This window comes from Lichenostomus cassidix, chromosome 13 (assembly GCF_008360975.1).
Source record: "Lichenostomus cassidix isolate B80296 chromosome 13, HeHo_3.0, whole genome shotgun sequence".
Lineage (NCBI taxonomy): Eukaryota > Metazoa > Chordata > Aves > Passeriformes > Meliphagidae > Lichenostomus > Lichenostomus cassidix.
The window spans coordinates 17,463,378-17,479,401 of record NC_139494.1 but is presented as its reverse complement, the minus strand read 5'-3'; the positions used below and the strand labels follow the sequence as shown (position 1 = coordinate 17,479,401).

The following is a 16,024-nucleotide window of genomic DNA, read 5'->3' as shown; positions in this document are numbered from 1 at the left end:
TACACTTTGCCAGCCAGTTCAGAGTCAGGAATTTGTCAACTGGAGTTGTGAAAGTGCCTCCCAACCCCGTCAAGGCAGTTCTGATAGCACAGGCATCTGGTCTGCACAGGAAGTGATTAAAAGGTCTGATTTTTAAGGTTCAGAGCACAAACTGGTGTCCCCTCAGAGCAGCAATCAGAGTCACAGAAGGGTTTGGATTGGGAGGGACCTTAAAGCTCCTCTTGTTCCACCCCTGCTGTGGGCAGGGACACCTTCCCTGGTTTTCAGCCTCATCTCTCAGTGCTGGAGTCCTTCCCAGGTAAAATTCCAGTGTCAAAGCCTGAACCTTCCCTGCAGAAACAGCAGGATTGCATTGAGGAAATAGGACTGTATTTACAGCTGCAAAACCTTAAATGTCTTCTGAAGTTAAGAGCAGATCCTGCAGAATGAGAAAGCCCTGCTGGCATTGTGAGACATCTAATGAGTGATGAACTGAATTTCCCTTGCTTTCAAGCCCCTTCTTTCCTGCCCTCCAACCAGCAATGGGGTAAAAGGCTTTCCCCAGGTTTTGCATTTTTCTGTTGGTGTTGGGCAGAGAATTGTCCTTCCCCAGACAGAAGCTGAAGGGAGCTTCTGTTCAGCAGGTGGGAGGTAGGAAACACTGGAATATGCCAAGTGTGCATCATCCCCTGAAATACCTGCACAACACCATTTAGTGCTTTGCTGCATCTTCTCACTTCTGCATTCTGATTTTGAGTATCTGTCAGATATTTAGGAATGGGGTAAGCATTAACAAGAGGGTGATTGTAATACCAAGAAAGAGACAAAGTCAGAACTTTATTTTATTTATTTTATTGTTGGTTTTCAGTGCACTGGAAGAGACTGGCTTTGCTGCCTTAGGCAATCTTTTTGCTGGTCCTTTTGTAGACTACACCAGAAGAGGTAGAAATCTGGAACAAAGAACAAACCCAAACTTCAGCTGAGCAGTGTAATCAGAGCTCCAGAGTCCCAAGTGAGCAGCCCTGGGGATGGCTCAGAGCCTGACCTTCCCTTCAGATTTTTTCTAAACTTCCAATTTTAAGCCTGCTGCTCTTGAGGATTTTCTCTGTTTGTTTTTAATGAACTACCCTGGGTCTTTGAGCACTCACCTCTACCAGCTTCCCCCCAGAGATCTCTGCAGTGTGGCGGTAGTTGGGGAAATCAGCTACAAGTTTGCCATCTTCGATTTTAACAGTTGCCTGTAAGAGAGAAAAGGGTTCACATTCCTGGGATTGCTGGAATTTCTGTTATCAGATATTCTGTAAACATCTGCATACCTGATGCTGGAAGTTTATGAGACAGAGGTTTTGTGTTGCACATGTGGCCTCGTGAACAGAGCTAAAATCCTTGGGCTTTAGCTCTCGAATATTCACGATTTAAATCGGAAAATGTTCATGTGCAGGTTCCTGATCTCCACATCACTCACTAACAGCTCAGAAAATGGTCCTGGCAGGCAGCCCAGGAATCAGTGATGATGGAATCAGGGAATCCCGTGATGGTTTGGGTTGGAAGGGACCTTAGAGCCCCTGTTGTTCCACCCTCTGCCATGGGCAGGGACACTTTCACCTGGCCTGACACAGGTTTGCTTCTCACCCTAACTCCAAATCCACCTGAGGCTGTGCAACTGAGGAGCTCCATGAATTTACCTTGAACTTCTTCCCCCCCATGGTCTCCATGTCAGCCTCCTTGCCCACGGTGAAGGTGTTGGTGGTGGTTCTTCCTCCCGGGAAGTGCTGTGTCCAGGTGAAGTCATTCCCGTTCTGCACCACCTCTGTCACGATTTTGCAGTTCCTTCCCATTTCAGCCTTGTCACTGGGGAGACCTTAATCAACAAAAACACAGAGTTTATAAAATCTAAGCTAAATTTGAACTGAAGGATGGTAGCGGTGTTTGTTCTCAGTGCATCTGATTTGTTGTTAATTTTTTATTTTTATTTTTTTTTACAACATCAAAGCTCTGAGTTGAAATTACTAGTGCAAAGAAAGATATTGGTACATTAGTGCATTTGCTAAAATAAATCTTGCATTCTTTTCTCTGAGAAAAAATACACAGGAAAAATTTATAGATAGAAAGTACATAAAATACTCCCTTCTCCTTAACCTACACTTGCAATGCTTGGAATTTCGTGTGTGGGACCTTGGGCCTTTGCTCTTCAGCTGCACATACCTATATTTATATTTGCTCTTGCTCTTTAGATAGATGCACATGGAATCATGGAATCATGGAACAGTTTTGATTTGAAAGGACCTTGAAGATCATCCAATCCCCTGCCATGGCAGGGACACCTTCCACTATCCCAGATTGCTCCAAGTTCCATCCAACCTGGTCTTGGACACTGCCAGGGATCCAGGGACAGCCACAGCTTCTCTGGGCACCCTGTGCCAGAGCCTCAGCACCCTCCCTGCCAGGAATTCCTTCCCAATATTCCATCTGTCCCTGCCCTCTGGCAGTTTTCAGCCATTCCCTGTGTCCTGTCCCTCCATCCCTTGTAAAATCTCTCTCCATCTCGCAGCTCCATCAGGCTCTGAAGGCCACAATAGGGTCACCCCAAAGCTTCTCCTCTCCAGGCTGAAAAATCCCAACTCTCCCAGCCTTTCCCCCCAGTATTTCCACCAATCCATGCCCATGCCTGACCCCAGCCAGACTCACCAATCTTCTGCACAAAGGCATCGTAGTTCTCATCGCCCTCAAACTCGTATTTGCCTGTGAATGCCATTTTCCCTTGGGCTCTGCCTGGAGCAGCACAACAGCAGCTGGATCAGAGCAGAATGGATCCGATGGGCTCAGCCCTGCCTTTATAAAGCAACCCAAGCTCCCAGCCCACCTGGCCCACACCCCGTAGAAATAGAGTTTTATGGCCCCCCTGAGTCACTCATCGATGCCATCGACCTGTGTGACAATCAAGGTTATCAGGCAATTGTACATCCTTGCCAATAATCTGAAGATCAGCACAAATCAAGGCCAAAAGCTCAGATTTCATTTTAGTGCAGATTTAAACAAAATGATGTGTTTTTACTTGTAAGATTTCACTGGTTTTGCATTCAGGATGGAATAAAGATAAAACACAAATGGACCATGTTGTCATGGTCAGAGTTGTCAGCTCTGCAGAGAAGGATCTGGGGAATCTTGTGTCACCACCAGGGTTTCCTTTGCAATTGTGATTTAAAAGTGGCTGTAACATTACTCTGATTGTCCTGAAACCGTATTTGACAGTTTGTTCATTAAAACCCCTTCAGCTTAATCCCAAGATTGCTGAACTCAACGAAAGAAAACTTCCTTTAGCAACTGGACCCTGATGCTGAGGCCCCACCTGCAAAAACCAAAGCAGCATTAGCCCAGGAAGCAGTGCAGTGATGCAACATCCATGGAAATCTCAGCTCTCACTGCTGTGCTCCAGACAGACCTGCACAGCCTTGGGAAGGAGGGCCATGAACTCAAGCCATAAACTCTCCTGCTCACGTAAAATTTCCAGGGGACAATTCCACAGGGACCTTGGGAGATCACGCCAGATAAGGAAAGCAGCCCAGTCCTGCGTGAAAGGAGAGAGAGAATCAGATTATATGAACAGTACTTGAGCTTTTATGTCCCCTGTCCATAAAGATCACATTATATTGATAACTCTGCCATGATGAGATATAAAAATGCTGACAGCTCCACAAGTCTCCAGTGCTTGGAGTGGTGGGCACAGAGCCAGGGTGAGTTTGTTTGACTGGGTGGGTCACTCTTGCCTCACACTGAGCAGTTTATTCACCTCTGAGGAGATGGACACTGCCCTGTGCTTGGGAGAGCAGGTGACAGCCAGCCATGCACACACTAAAGTGTTAATAAATACTAAAAGTGCTGCTCTGCCTGGGTCAGCATCACTCCGGAACAGGGTCTGAGCAGACATCAGGCCTGGGCCTGTCTGTGCAGAGTTTTTAACAGGCACTGAGGATTTGCACCCCTGGTTCTGCTCACTTGCCCTGAAATAGATCCATGTTTCCATTCCTGTCCTCTTTGTGATAAAATGCAATGAAATTCAATGGTGTCTTGGCGAATGCAGAATGTCAGTAACCAATCCTCCAAACACTGAGTCAGGACAGTGTTTGTTCCAAGAGTAAAGGAATTGAGTCCCTCTGGCTTCACTAAAGTGACATCACTTGCACAATCCATCAGGTCACTCATCCAAACTCCCATCTCTTCAGTTCCAGCTGAAACCACCTGGAGCTGTGCCAGGGGAGGTTAGGGTGGGTATTAGGGAAAGGTTCTTCCCCCAGAGGGTGCTGGCACTGCCCAGGCTCCCCAGGGAATGGCACAGCCTGAGGCTGCCAGAGCTCCAGGGATGCTCTGGCATGGATGGATGATCCTTCCAGCTCAGGGGGATCCATGATTCCATGAGAGAATTCCCCTGGTTACAAGGAGAAGTTTTGCAGAAAAGCTCAGTGCTGTATTTGAATGTACCTGGATGATGTCAATTCCAAATGTGCAGCGTTTGGAGACAGCGAACAGGAATAAGTTGTCAGAGAAGTAAAACTCTTTTGGAAGTTCATCCCCAAAGGAAAAGGTCGTCCAAAGTGAGCAGTGAATTCCCTCTGCCTCCCAAGTCAGCTACTTCTGATATGCAAAACAGCTGAGTCTTCAAATGCTGCTGGGAACAGAGGGAGCTTTAAGGAGCCAAATCAAAGCCTTGGATATCTTTACTTTGAGAATTTACTTGCATGAAGTCATAAATACAACGTTTTTGCACTCCTTTTGTCTGTGGAGTCCCCCTGCCCTTGGGTGGCTCCCAGCAGCCTCCCAGGTTTATTAACCTTTCAGAAGAGTTGCACAAAACCAGGGAGATTCACTCGGAGACAAAATGGGGATAAGGGAAGCAATTCCAGCAGAGACTGAAGCAGGCAGTGCCTGTCTTTGAAGTGCTTTTAGAGCTGGATTGCAACTGAACTGGGAGTGGGGATTTGAATTATCGCTGGGAACTCTCCAGTGACCACCAAGTTCCATTTAATGACTCCCTCAGAATGAAACTTGCTGGGGAAAGCCTGTGAAGCCCCAAACCCGCTGTATGTGGCAGTTCTTCAGCAGCCCTGCTTAGGAAATGCTAATGATTATTAATTCCTCTGGTACTCCGAGTCATCACTGCTAATGAATTCAGGATGAGCTCATTCGGTGTTAATGTGTTGGGTAATTCCAGGGGAGTCCTGCTACCCTCGGCCTTGTTAGATGGGCAGAGGTGCTGCTGCTCTCCAGCCCTGAACAGCAGAGATTTCATGGCCAGGATGGGGCTGAATTATTGAACAGCTTGGACAGAGCTCAAGTATTGCACAGAAATGCACCTGCCACAGGTGGCACAGCACAGAGTCTGTCCTGCTCCACACGGGACATGGATCTGCCTGAGAGAACCAGGAAAACCAGGAGCTCACCAGACGTTCAGAGACAGAAACACCAGCAGGGGAGGAAGGCACAGATCTTCCAAAAACACAGGTTTTTTGGGGACTCCCTGAAAGAAAGTTTGATTATTTAATGTGACAACACTCTATCAGGAGAACCTTCAGTCTGTTTAGATCTCCAGAAAGGAAATTCCCAGAAGAAGAGACAACCAAAGGATTCATTCAGGCTGCATGGGCTGGCAGAGGTTCTGTAGGAAGGGCTTGGATCCCACTGGTGTCCCTGATCTCTGACTGGAACCTCAGGGGTTCTGCTGAGCTCTGGGCTAGGAATTACAGAGACAGGAAACTAAACCTGGGGAAAATGTACCTGAGACCACAACTTCTTGGGAAGTTAATTCCCTCCTTTCTCCAGGACTCTTCCCTTTAGTAAGTTATCCTGTAGGAAATGTTATCAGTGGTATCCAATTCAATGGGATGGAGAGCAAAAATGAGAAGCTATCTTGATATTTAAGTTTAATAACAACTACAACAGAAGACTTGAATTTTGTTGAGCCAGTTTGGATTTGTGTATCCTGAAAAGGCACAGGAAAACTAATTTTGGCTGCTCTCAATTTGGCTCCCACAAAACTGCTCAGATTGCTTTGAAGTATCATCTTTGGATTAAGAGTCACTGTGGAATATTTTGAACTCCTATGGTTTTACTCTAATACAGGCAATATTTAAAAGGTTGCTAAAAAGGAAGATATAATTCAACTTTATCTGCAGAGTCTTCTGGTCTGCTGGTCAAAAAAAAAAGAAAAAAAGAGTTGAAGATCCTCCTTCTCTGGATTTCTTTTATATATATACATATATATATATATATATATATAAAGTTCTAATAAGATTAATAACTGCCCTAAAGACAGGAATCATTGCAACTCTTCCAGACTTTTCTGACCAAACCCCAAAGCCACCCCTTTATCTCCACAGTTCATGGGCTGTGCTGTAAAGATTTTATTACTTGATAATATCTGTGCAATTGTCCTTGCTGACACATCAGATAACACAGCTCCAAATGGAGCTTATCCTCCAGGGAATCTAACTGGGACTCTTTCCTCCCATGGCTGTGGCTTCCCACCCCTTCCAGAGCAATCCTGCTGGTCCAGAGCATTCCCCCAGCAGTGGTTCCTGCAGCTCTCTCAGAGGGAACATCCAATTTAAACACTGCTCTTTTCTTTCTCTGAAGGCACATCTGGTTTGCAGTTGACCTTTTGGTATTTCCAAGTCCCCTCCTCTCTGTGTCACCTTCCTGTCCTCCCTCCCCCTGCAGCTCACCTGGGAGAAGAGGCTCAGGTGGAGCTGGGGAGAAACCACCCCAGGAACCAACCAAAGAAGGATTTGATCTGAAATAATCTCAAAGGCAGACAGGAGAAACCAATATTTGAGTGAATTTTTCTTATGCCAGTGCAGTGTTTAGCAAGTGCCCCACTGAAAATACTGATCCAAGTCAAGTGTGCAGGGACAGAGCTTGAAAACATGAGGAGCAGAGAAAGATCCATTTCTTTCCTTGAAATACAAGAAAAGCCAGTTTTCTTTGCACAGAAAAACACTTCTGGGCCTCAGCTCTGCTTTGATGTGTGTGATTCACAGCAACATCTCACTGCATACTTTCAGCTCTTTGAAATTGTTTATATTGCCTTAGATACATTTATCAGGAGAAGAAAATATACTTCTGTGGCAAAGAAAATACACACATTTCACGTGCCATTCCCTCCCCACCTCCAAGCCAAGCAGATCTTAGCATCTCCTTGTTCCAGGAACTGCTTTTATTACATCTGGTGTCCCTCTTCTACAGTTTTATTTATTCCTGAGTTGCTCAGCCCTAAGTTGGCTCTTATTAATCAAACAACATTGATGGAAAAGTGGGAAAATGAGGCTGGGTTGGTAACAGCTGTGATTTTCTCAAACCCTGGAATAAGCCACATTTTTCTTAAAGATTCCTTCCAGAATCAGAAGAAAAATCTGGAAAACACTTCAAAATCTGAACAACTTCTGAAGAGTTTCTTTACTCCAGAGTACCAAACAACAGCTGTTTCCCCCCTAAATAGTGGGAAATCATCAGGGGCCAAAAAAACCCCTAAAAAGTGACAGATGAGCTCAGTTGGCCGGAGCAGGGTGCTGAGGACACCAAGTCTGTGGCTTCAATCCCTATATGGGCTGAAGAGTTGGACTTGATGATCCTTGTGGGTCCTTTAAATCTCAGAACATTCTGTGAGCTGGAAATCTGTTTATTTCTTAAACCTTGATTTTTAACCTAAACTTGCCTTTTGCAATGGTTCAGATTGGTAACACACCCAGCTCACTCTCAGGGTGCTGCAAAGCCTGGATGCTCAGTGACTGGGCAGGAGCCAACTTCCCAAAATCCTGCTTCCTCAGGCAGAAAATGCTCTTGCAAAACCTCCAGTTTGAAAAGGATTTGGGTTCAGCATGAATGCAGGACTGTGGTTGTCCCTGTGGCTCCCCTGGTGGCTCCAGCAGCAGCAGGATTTGTCTGAGAGCCAGGTGAGCTCACCTGTGAGCCACAGCACCATCCAGTGTCAGCTCTGCGCTGCTCAATCCTCACCTGGGATTCCTCCACGGGCAAAGCTGCACCTCGTGCTCTAAAAGGCAGGGGAGGTAAAGGAGCCAAAATAGCTCAGCTGTCCCTGCATCAGAACTGGGCTGTGTGTCATATTTACAAAACTCAAGGTGAGAGAATCACAGGATCACAGACTGATTTGGGCTGGAAGGACCCTAAAGATGCTCTATTTCCAACCCCCTGGTGCAAAGTCTGGGTGCACAATATGGATTTTGAAGCCAAAGGGGTATCTGATGGTTTTTTGTTGATCTCAAACCCATCAATCTGCATTTCTACAGAGCTTTTCTACCAGTGATTTGTACTCAGGGCCTATTCACTGGGTTTTGGGGATTTTTATCTGCACTGTTGCCACCCAGCACTTTTTGCAAGCCAGGTTGCACTAGGATTCTTTGGCCAGAGCATTGGGCTCCTGAGTGGGGGCTTCTGAGCTCCCACTATTGGCTGCCTCCCTGTCCTCTCCCAAAATAAACCCCTGTAGGTTATTGGTGCTCCCTGAAGTTCTCTGAGCCAGGGCCAAACCCAGGATCTGCTCTCCCTCCCCTCCTCAAAGCTGGAAAGCTCAGGGAAGGTGTATGGGCTGTGTGTCCCTGCAGGAAGGAGCAATTCCCCCAGGGAATCAGGGAACCCCTGCAGTGCCTGTTGGCCATGGAATGATGCCCACAGGGCTGGCAGCAGCAGGAGAGGTTTGTCCAGCTTCTGTGGTTAAGGACTGGGAAAAGCAGGAAGACACAGGATGGGAGCTGCAGGGAGAGGCTTCCCATCCCTCCTCTGCTCCTGAGGAAGGAGGATCCAGCCAGGATTGATTCCATGGGGTCAGGAAGCCGCTCCGTGGCTCCTCCTGCACTGCCAAGCAGGAATCAGCCCAGCAGAACAGAGGCTGCAGCTCTGCCCAGCCTGGGAATGGGAATCCCAACAGAGTGAGACACAGGGGATGCTGAAATCCTTCAGTGCTAATTTAGGGTCTTGTTTGAGAAAAAGTCCTCCTCCTGCAACAATGGCTTTGTTCTGAGAGGTTTGGTTTTGTCTGGTCAGTGCCTGCTCTTTTAAGTCATTGTGACCTACATACAGCCAGGATCCAAATAAAAAATTAAAGAGAAAGAGCTCTCTGTGACACTGCCTGGCTGAGCCAGCCCTGCAGTTCTGTGCCCTCTGGATTCTTTCCTCACACAGGGCCAGATATGAGTTTATATAAATTTTGTATGGTTGGGTTTTTTTCTTCATTATCATATGAATGTTTAAATATCCCTGTTCAAGGAATAAGGTCGAGTTTGCCCACTGAGGATGAAGGGATGGACACACCCTTGCTAGTGCTGTTATCCTGATAATATAGAGAAAACCCAAGCCTGGAGCTGTGCCTGGGAATAAAACCCAGGAGAGCCCAGGCTGATGTTTTGGGAGCTGACAGCTCAGTTAGCCTGAGCCCCAGGTTCCTGTGCCAACACACAGCACAGCACAATGCTTCAAATCATTTTCCCCAGGACACTTAGATGAGGTCTGGATGGCACAGGGAATCACTCTGGAGATGTGGAATCCAAGCCCTGCTCTAAGCCACATTTCAATCAGGATTAGTGGGACCATGACTGCTGCTGGCTGCTCACGGAGCTGGGTGAGATCAGTGTGGGATCAGCTTAGCTCCCAGGGGCTGCAGACTTGCTGCAAACTGCTTTCCTAGCACAAAGGGCTGTTCCACCTGGAATAACCCAGGCTTTGGACAGGAAACAGAGCTGTGCTGCTGCTCCATTCCACACACCCCACTGGCCCAGCTGGGTGAAACAGGAAACAGAGCAAATGCCCAGGAGCTGAGGTGCCCTGCAGGATGCCCTGCAGGATGCTCTGCTTGGTGCTCTGTCCCTGCAGTCAGGGCTGTGCCAGGGCTGATGCTCCTGCAGCAGGGCTGCACAAAGGGCAGCTCCCCCAGCCTGGCACCTTTCCCTGCTCCCAGAGAACAACAGGCATTCCAGCCCAGCCCAGGGAAGCAGCTGGCTGGGGTGAGGGAAGAAGCAATTAGAGTATTATGGGGATCAAACAAGCCTCCATCACTCCTTGTGCTTGGGGCTGCAAGGCCAGCTCGCATCCACCTCTGCTGCTGATTGTTTTTTTGACAGAAATTGCTCCCCAAACAGTCATGTTCAGCGATTATTTGTCTCCTTCCCTCTTCCCCTGATTACAGCCAGACTGGGACATCCCTGATCCGCATAGAAATGAATATTTGAAAAGCCAGGGCTGTCCTCCAAGGGGCTGTGCACCATTAGGCCTCCAGATTTACTGCCCCACCAAAGGCCAGGGGGGTAATGAGGCAGCAGCAATGGGCTACGAGTCAGGAGCAGGGAGCTCAAAGAAAGGGCTTTGCCTTGGTACTTTCCCGACAGGAAATTCAAATTATCATTGAGGTCCTGCCTTTATATGAGGAATTTTCACCTGATTTTGTCACCCCACTCCCAGAGCCTGCTCTGCACTGTAACAGCTCCTCTTGACTCAGCAATGCCCCTTGTTTTCCTGTGCTGATGAACAGGAAGCACCACTTTTACAAAGCAAAGCACATTTTAACAGGACTTTTGCTGTGTCACTGTGGTGGGTCAGGTTCTGCTGTTCCCTGGCTCTGCAGGAGAGGTTTTCCCCTGGTGCTGAGCAGTGGCTCTTCCTGTGGGTCCTGCCAGGAGCACAGATTTGCCCAGGACTGGGGGAGGCACAGGCATTAATTGCAATCTGTGCACCCAGGCTGATCCAGCTGCAGCAGGAATGCTAATGAATGCCAGGAATTGTGTCCTCCCTGTGGAAAACATGTCACAGCCCCAGCACCTCCACAGCTCTCAGTCCTGCTGACTCCAGAGCCCTGAAACCCAATATCTCCAGCCTGGGCTCACTGGGGCACCTTCTCTGCCACTGAACCATGGAAAAATCTGTGGTGCTTTATGTCTCCATGTGCTTAACTCTCGGAATTGACTCATGTTTTCCCTCCTCTGGGAATGATTCAAGAACTTCCGTTGGCCTGACCACGTCTGACTCACCCTGGGTGACTTGAGAAATTCGAATCAAATTGAGCTTGGCTGGGGAAAAAGCAAAACTAAAGTCAAATTGTAACTACTGATGTGACAAAGTATTCCTGCCTCCAGTTTGCAGGCAGAAGAGGATTTAGCTGCTCTGTCACTGGTCCAAGCTGCATCCACCAGCCAATTTGATTTGATTCTGAGGGGAAAGTAGCACGAGTATCATGAATCCCTTTTATATTAAATATATACCCTAGAGGAAAACCCTTCGCAATGACAAAAAATTCCCTGTACCAGAGAGATCAAGATTTCCAAACCCCACTGACACAGGGATATGAACCACAGTGAAAACCCAGAGAAACTGTTTCACATTTCCCCAGATACAAAGTCCTAGAGAACAGTGTTTTGAACTGCAAAGTGCTATTTTGTTTGAAGAGCTTACACAAGCGTTTAAACCTTTCCCATTTCATGCAAGAGACAGTTGCCAAGTCTGTTCTGTGCCTGCAAGGACAGATGAGTACAGAGGATGCTTTGTGATGACTGATTCTATTCCATTTACCAAATTTTAAACAGCACCGATTTTTACATCTTTCATCCCTCATCTCAGAGAGGACAAGAGATTTTCTCCTTCCTCCTCTGCTCCCCCCTGCACTGGGAAGGTGTTTGGCTGCTTTTATGCAGCATCCTGACTGAGACTTCTCCATTCTCATTAAGGGATAACTTGATTCCATCCTGGTAACTCTTTTGGGATCCACTCCCTCACCTTGCATTGTGTGATTCACCAGGGCAGTTTGCTACAGAAATGTATCCCTTGACAGGTGCAGCACGAAATTCCAGATTTCAGCACATTTTGGTCATTCCAAGGGACGCCAAAGCAGAACTGAGCACCCCCAGCTACGTGCCAGACTGAAGTGCAAGAGCTGGAGCTGGGACACTCAGTAAACATCCAACTGCCACTGTCACCAAAGCAATTCCACGTGCCAGTGGGGCTCTGATATGAATTATCCAGAGTGCAGACCTCCGAAACACAAGGGATCACCCCTCTGGGAAGGGCAGATTGCTTGCAAACTGTAGTTGTAATTCTCAGTCTTTTCCCCAGAATAAATACAATAACATGGTACAGTTCATTTGTTTCCCTAACAGTTTTCCATCTCTTTTTATTCCAGAAGTTAGGCTGAGCTTAAATAGAGGAAGCCTATAATCTTGCAACACAGCAGTCATTACTGGGTGCTTCCTTTTCAGCATCAAGTACCTCTGTTGTGGTTTCATTTCTGTATTTTCTGAACTAGTATGAACTGTGCCTGGAAAATGCTTTTTTTTTTTTAGAGCATTTCTCAATGTTTCAGAAGCCTAACCTTGCCTACTACCAAGAGAAACAACCACACACCTCTAACCAATTGTTCCAGTGAACAGAAATAAATTTGGACTGGCAGAAGTATCTTTTCCCAGCAGAGTTTGTGCTGCTCAGCACGGTAGTTTCAGCTGCAGTGGGGAAAGAACTGTTAAAAAGAGAATTATCCATCTCCAGCAGCACATCCTGGGCGCTGCAGCTTGGGCCCTGCTCTGAGATAAGCCCCACATGGGGAATGAGATTAGGGCAGCACAGAGCAATGCAACGTGGCTACACCAACACATTTCCTCCCAAGGGTGGTGAAACAGTCATCAGAGGCTTGCATTTTGCTTCGTATTGTTTGCTGAGGGCTGAGTGGGGAGAGTTTCACTCAGCCAGCTCTAGGAAGAAGGTCAAAGGCAAGATCCAGTCCCTGATCCCAGGGAATGCAGTGAAAAGCACAAACAGTGCTTTGCAAATCATCAGGATTGGTTCTAATTACATTCATCTTCTGCCTTTAGAGCTGCTAACAGACAGCTGTGCAGAAGTCACAGCTGAATGACACCTGACAGAGATGTTCTCATACCTGGCATTTGTCACTTTATGAACTTGTCTCTGACAGGACCACAGAAAAGGATTTTTTAGAATTCCCATCCTGACTGCATCACCCCAACTCTACATCCCCCAAAACTCTTGGACAAACAACATTTGCTGTCTTTTTGCTCAGATCACCACATGTCCTTATCAAATCTCTCATGTCAATCATCTCTGCCATGGGTTTGTGGAGCAGCTGCCAATCACTTACCCTGCCATCACAAATCCCAGTGGCTTATTGATTCCACTAGCAGAGCCACAGCCTGTTTTGTTCTGGAGATGATGGAATGTTTTTTCCATGGCTTCAGTTTAAGAGAGTCTCTGAATGAGGACAACACAATTTCCCAACCATTGACAATTCTGAAAAGGTGACAGAGAGAGCTCTTAGTGTGAAGGATTCTTTCTCTTGATGTGCAAGGCTCTTGAGAAGGTGTTTGCTCAGAGGCAGAAGTTACAGGATTACCTGGGATGAGAAGTTAAAAACTGACCTGACTTTACCAAAGGAAGTGAATTGCAAAGAATCATGCTGGGTTTTGCTGATGAGCTCTGACAGGAATTCAGGCTGAGCCTGGTGACTCCATGAACTGATCCTACTTGGAATTAGATTAGGAAAGGGTAAGAGAAGATGCCTATCAGATATGCATAAAATACAGGGATACAGTTCTTGTTTGAAATACACTTGGCACTGCAGGTTCCACAAATGAGAGTCCACAAGAAACCAGAGCATGAGACAATGACAAGAATAAAGGTCTGTAAGAGAACACAAGGTAATATGGACTGAGAGCAATCTGGGGGTTTATTTCCTTACATATTCCCCCTCAGTCCCTGTGATACTTTAAAATAATAACAAACTTGTCATTTTTGTTCATCACTAGGGTCCCTTCATTATTTTTATCAAGAATTCAAAACTACACAAAGCAGACAGGGACACACACAGTCCAAGGTCTACTTTCAAAATCAGAAGAGCTGAAAATACTTTCCTGTGATGACAGCACTTCTTGACTTGGTAAACTGAGCACGTCAGATGAGGCCTGGGGAAGTAACAAGGTGGATAAAAGGCAACTCTGGGGAAAGATGGAGAGAAAAATGAAACAGATAGACAAAGAAGAGATGAGAACCAATCATCCAGCAAAATGTTACCTCCAAAAAGTCAGGGGGAAAAAAGCTGGCATTGAAAATTGCTAACTGCAAGTTTTTAATTCTAATTTTAGGCAGAGAACAGAGCATCTGATAAAGAGATGAAATGTGCAGGTCAGGCACAGGGACATTTGCATACACAAATGGGCCATGACCTCTGCAACTGCTCTGGGTGCTTTTGTGTGTTTGCAGCAGCACAGTGACAGACTCATCCTCGGTGGGATTGGATTAAACCATCAGTGGGATTACCGCAGAAAGGAATATTACCCTGAATATCCTTGCAGTGATGTGATCACACGGGATGGGAAGCTCCCAGCTCGGAGTGGCTTTGCTCCCACCCCTGCCACGAGAGCTGCACACTCAGGACAAGCTGGGGTTTAGTTTTTGGATTGGCTTGTTGGGTTTTGACTGAAAGCCAAACTGCACGGCAAGGCTGAGCTTTCAACACTTTTTCTTGGCCTTTTAAAGCACGACTTAAAACACTTGACTGCACTGTCATTTATGCCCCAGCCCTGCCTTTGGAACAGCTTCCAAATCATCACATGAGAGCAGAGGGACCCAAGGGAGTGTGGCTCTGCAGTGTCTCCATCACAGACTGCAAACTCCAAGGAAAATCCAGGTACCAAACCTACCAGCTCTGAGTGACGTGGAAAAGCAGCCAAGGATGTGAGACAAGAATTCCTTGGTTTTACTCAGGTAAACCATGAAGGCAAGTTGGTTTCAGCAGGGACAGTCTGTTAGAGGCACTTTTGAAATCTCCCTAGATATCCCCCTGCAAATTTGTTCTCTTTTGGTGACCACCTGCAGGGCTTGGCTCTGATCTGCAGCCAATCCATATCTAATTGTTGCATGTCAGACAATGTCTAGCTGGAAAACACATTTTTCCACCAGACAATTCACTGAAATCCATCCAATTGGTTAAGTCAAACAATTAGCAAGAAAGCTGAATGTCTCAGTAACTCTTCATTTAAGGAGAGAAATTAATTTGTAATTTATGGAATAACGAGATGCATCTGAAAGACCAATTTTCTGCTCCCTGTGTCATTGTCAAGGATAACACTTAGCACTTACACAACACTTCATCCTCAAGTTGTTTTTAAACCTTCACTATAATTAAACCACATCACACTTGTGTGAATGAAATGTTATTGTCCATTTTTCACAGCCAGCAAAGCTGAGCCTTCCCATAAGTGCCAAAGAGAAGGACACAGTGTCACAGGCAGTTGGCAGCTGCTCCTTCAGCTTGGGAAGCACAAAGGATCCAGATGATTACCAGTCAATTCCATTTCCTCTATTGTCCTGTCTCCTTGAGCTCTGTCAGCACCAAACCTCGATGAGAACAGACTGTGGAGGATTCACACTTCTCCAGTTAAGGTGTTTTACCATTTAATCTGAATGGAAAAGTCCGTGGAGATACAGCATGGATGCCACGAGCACCTGCAGCTGCCCAGGCTTCAGAAGGCAGCAGAAAGCAGTCAGATGACAAGATAAGACAGGAAGTACCTTCAGACTCCATTTCTTTACAATTACAAAGTGTGAGATGGCAGCAGTGAGACAGTGCCAGTCCTTTGCCCCAAGGGCTCAGAATTACCATTTTTTTTAAAGCAACCCCAACTATGGAAATCCATTTCAATCAATCCTCCATATAGACACTAGGTAAAGCCCCAGTCATTGACTTCATCTCTTGTTCACAGGAAATTTAGCACAGAATTGACTTTTCAGATTGCAGAGTAGACTTCTGGGGCACGTGTGCCTGAAGTGAGGTTTCCCAAATCCTTTAATGCTCCTTTCTAAACCCAACAAAATGAGCTCCGTGTTCATGAGGCTACAGGAATCAGTTACCAACCTAACAGGAAGAACTGATGATGTTCTCACCTCAAATCAATTTTCTGTAACAATTCACTAACAAATTCCAATCCAGCTCAAATAAAATTAATTGTTGCAAGAGCATTACTTTCCTAACCTGTTATAGGAG

General features: G+C 46.4%; 1 protein-coding gene across 1 annotated transcript; it reads right to left on the bottom strand.

Annotated features, from left to right (window-relative positions):
- Window positions 1-815: 815 nt before the first annotated feature.
- On the bottom strand, window positions 816-2,758 carry FABP6 (fatty acid binding protein 6). The gene is made up of 4 exons (XM_085074073.1): window positions 2,668-2,758; window positions 1,665-1,840; window positions 1,128-1,217; window positions 816-929 (listed from the first exon to the last, which is right to left on the bottom strand). Exons 1-4 carry the CDS (start codon window positions 2,732-2,734, stop codon window positions 876-878), a joined length of 387 nt encoding a protein of 128 aa, XP_084930199.1. The 5' UTR covers window positions 2,735-2,758; the 3' UTR covers window positions 816-875.
- Window positions 2,759-16,024: the final 13,266 nt, after the last annotated feature.

Bases quoted from the DNA above. Each gene is read 5' to 3' on its own strand.
- FABP6 (XM_085074073.1), bottom strand. From the start codon at position 2,734: ATGGCATTCACAGGCAAATACGAGTTTGAGGGCGATGAGAACTACGAT. The intron at 1,841-2,667 runs GTGAGTCTGGCT...TTGTTGATTAAG, and splicing joins TGCCTTTGTGCAGAAGATTG to GTCTCCCCAGTGACAAGGCT. The intron at 930-1,127 runs GTGAGTGCTCAA...TCTTTGTTCCAG, and splicing joins CTGGGGGGAAGCTGGTAGAG to ATTTCTACCTCTTCTGGTGT.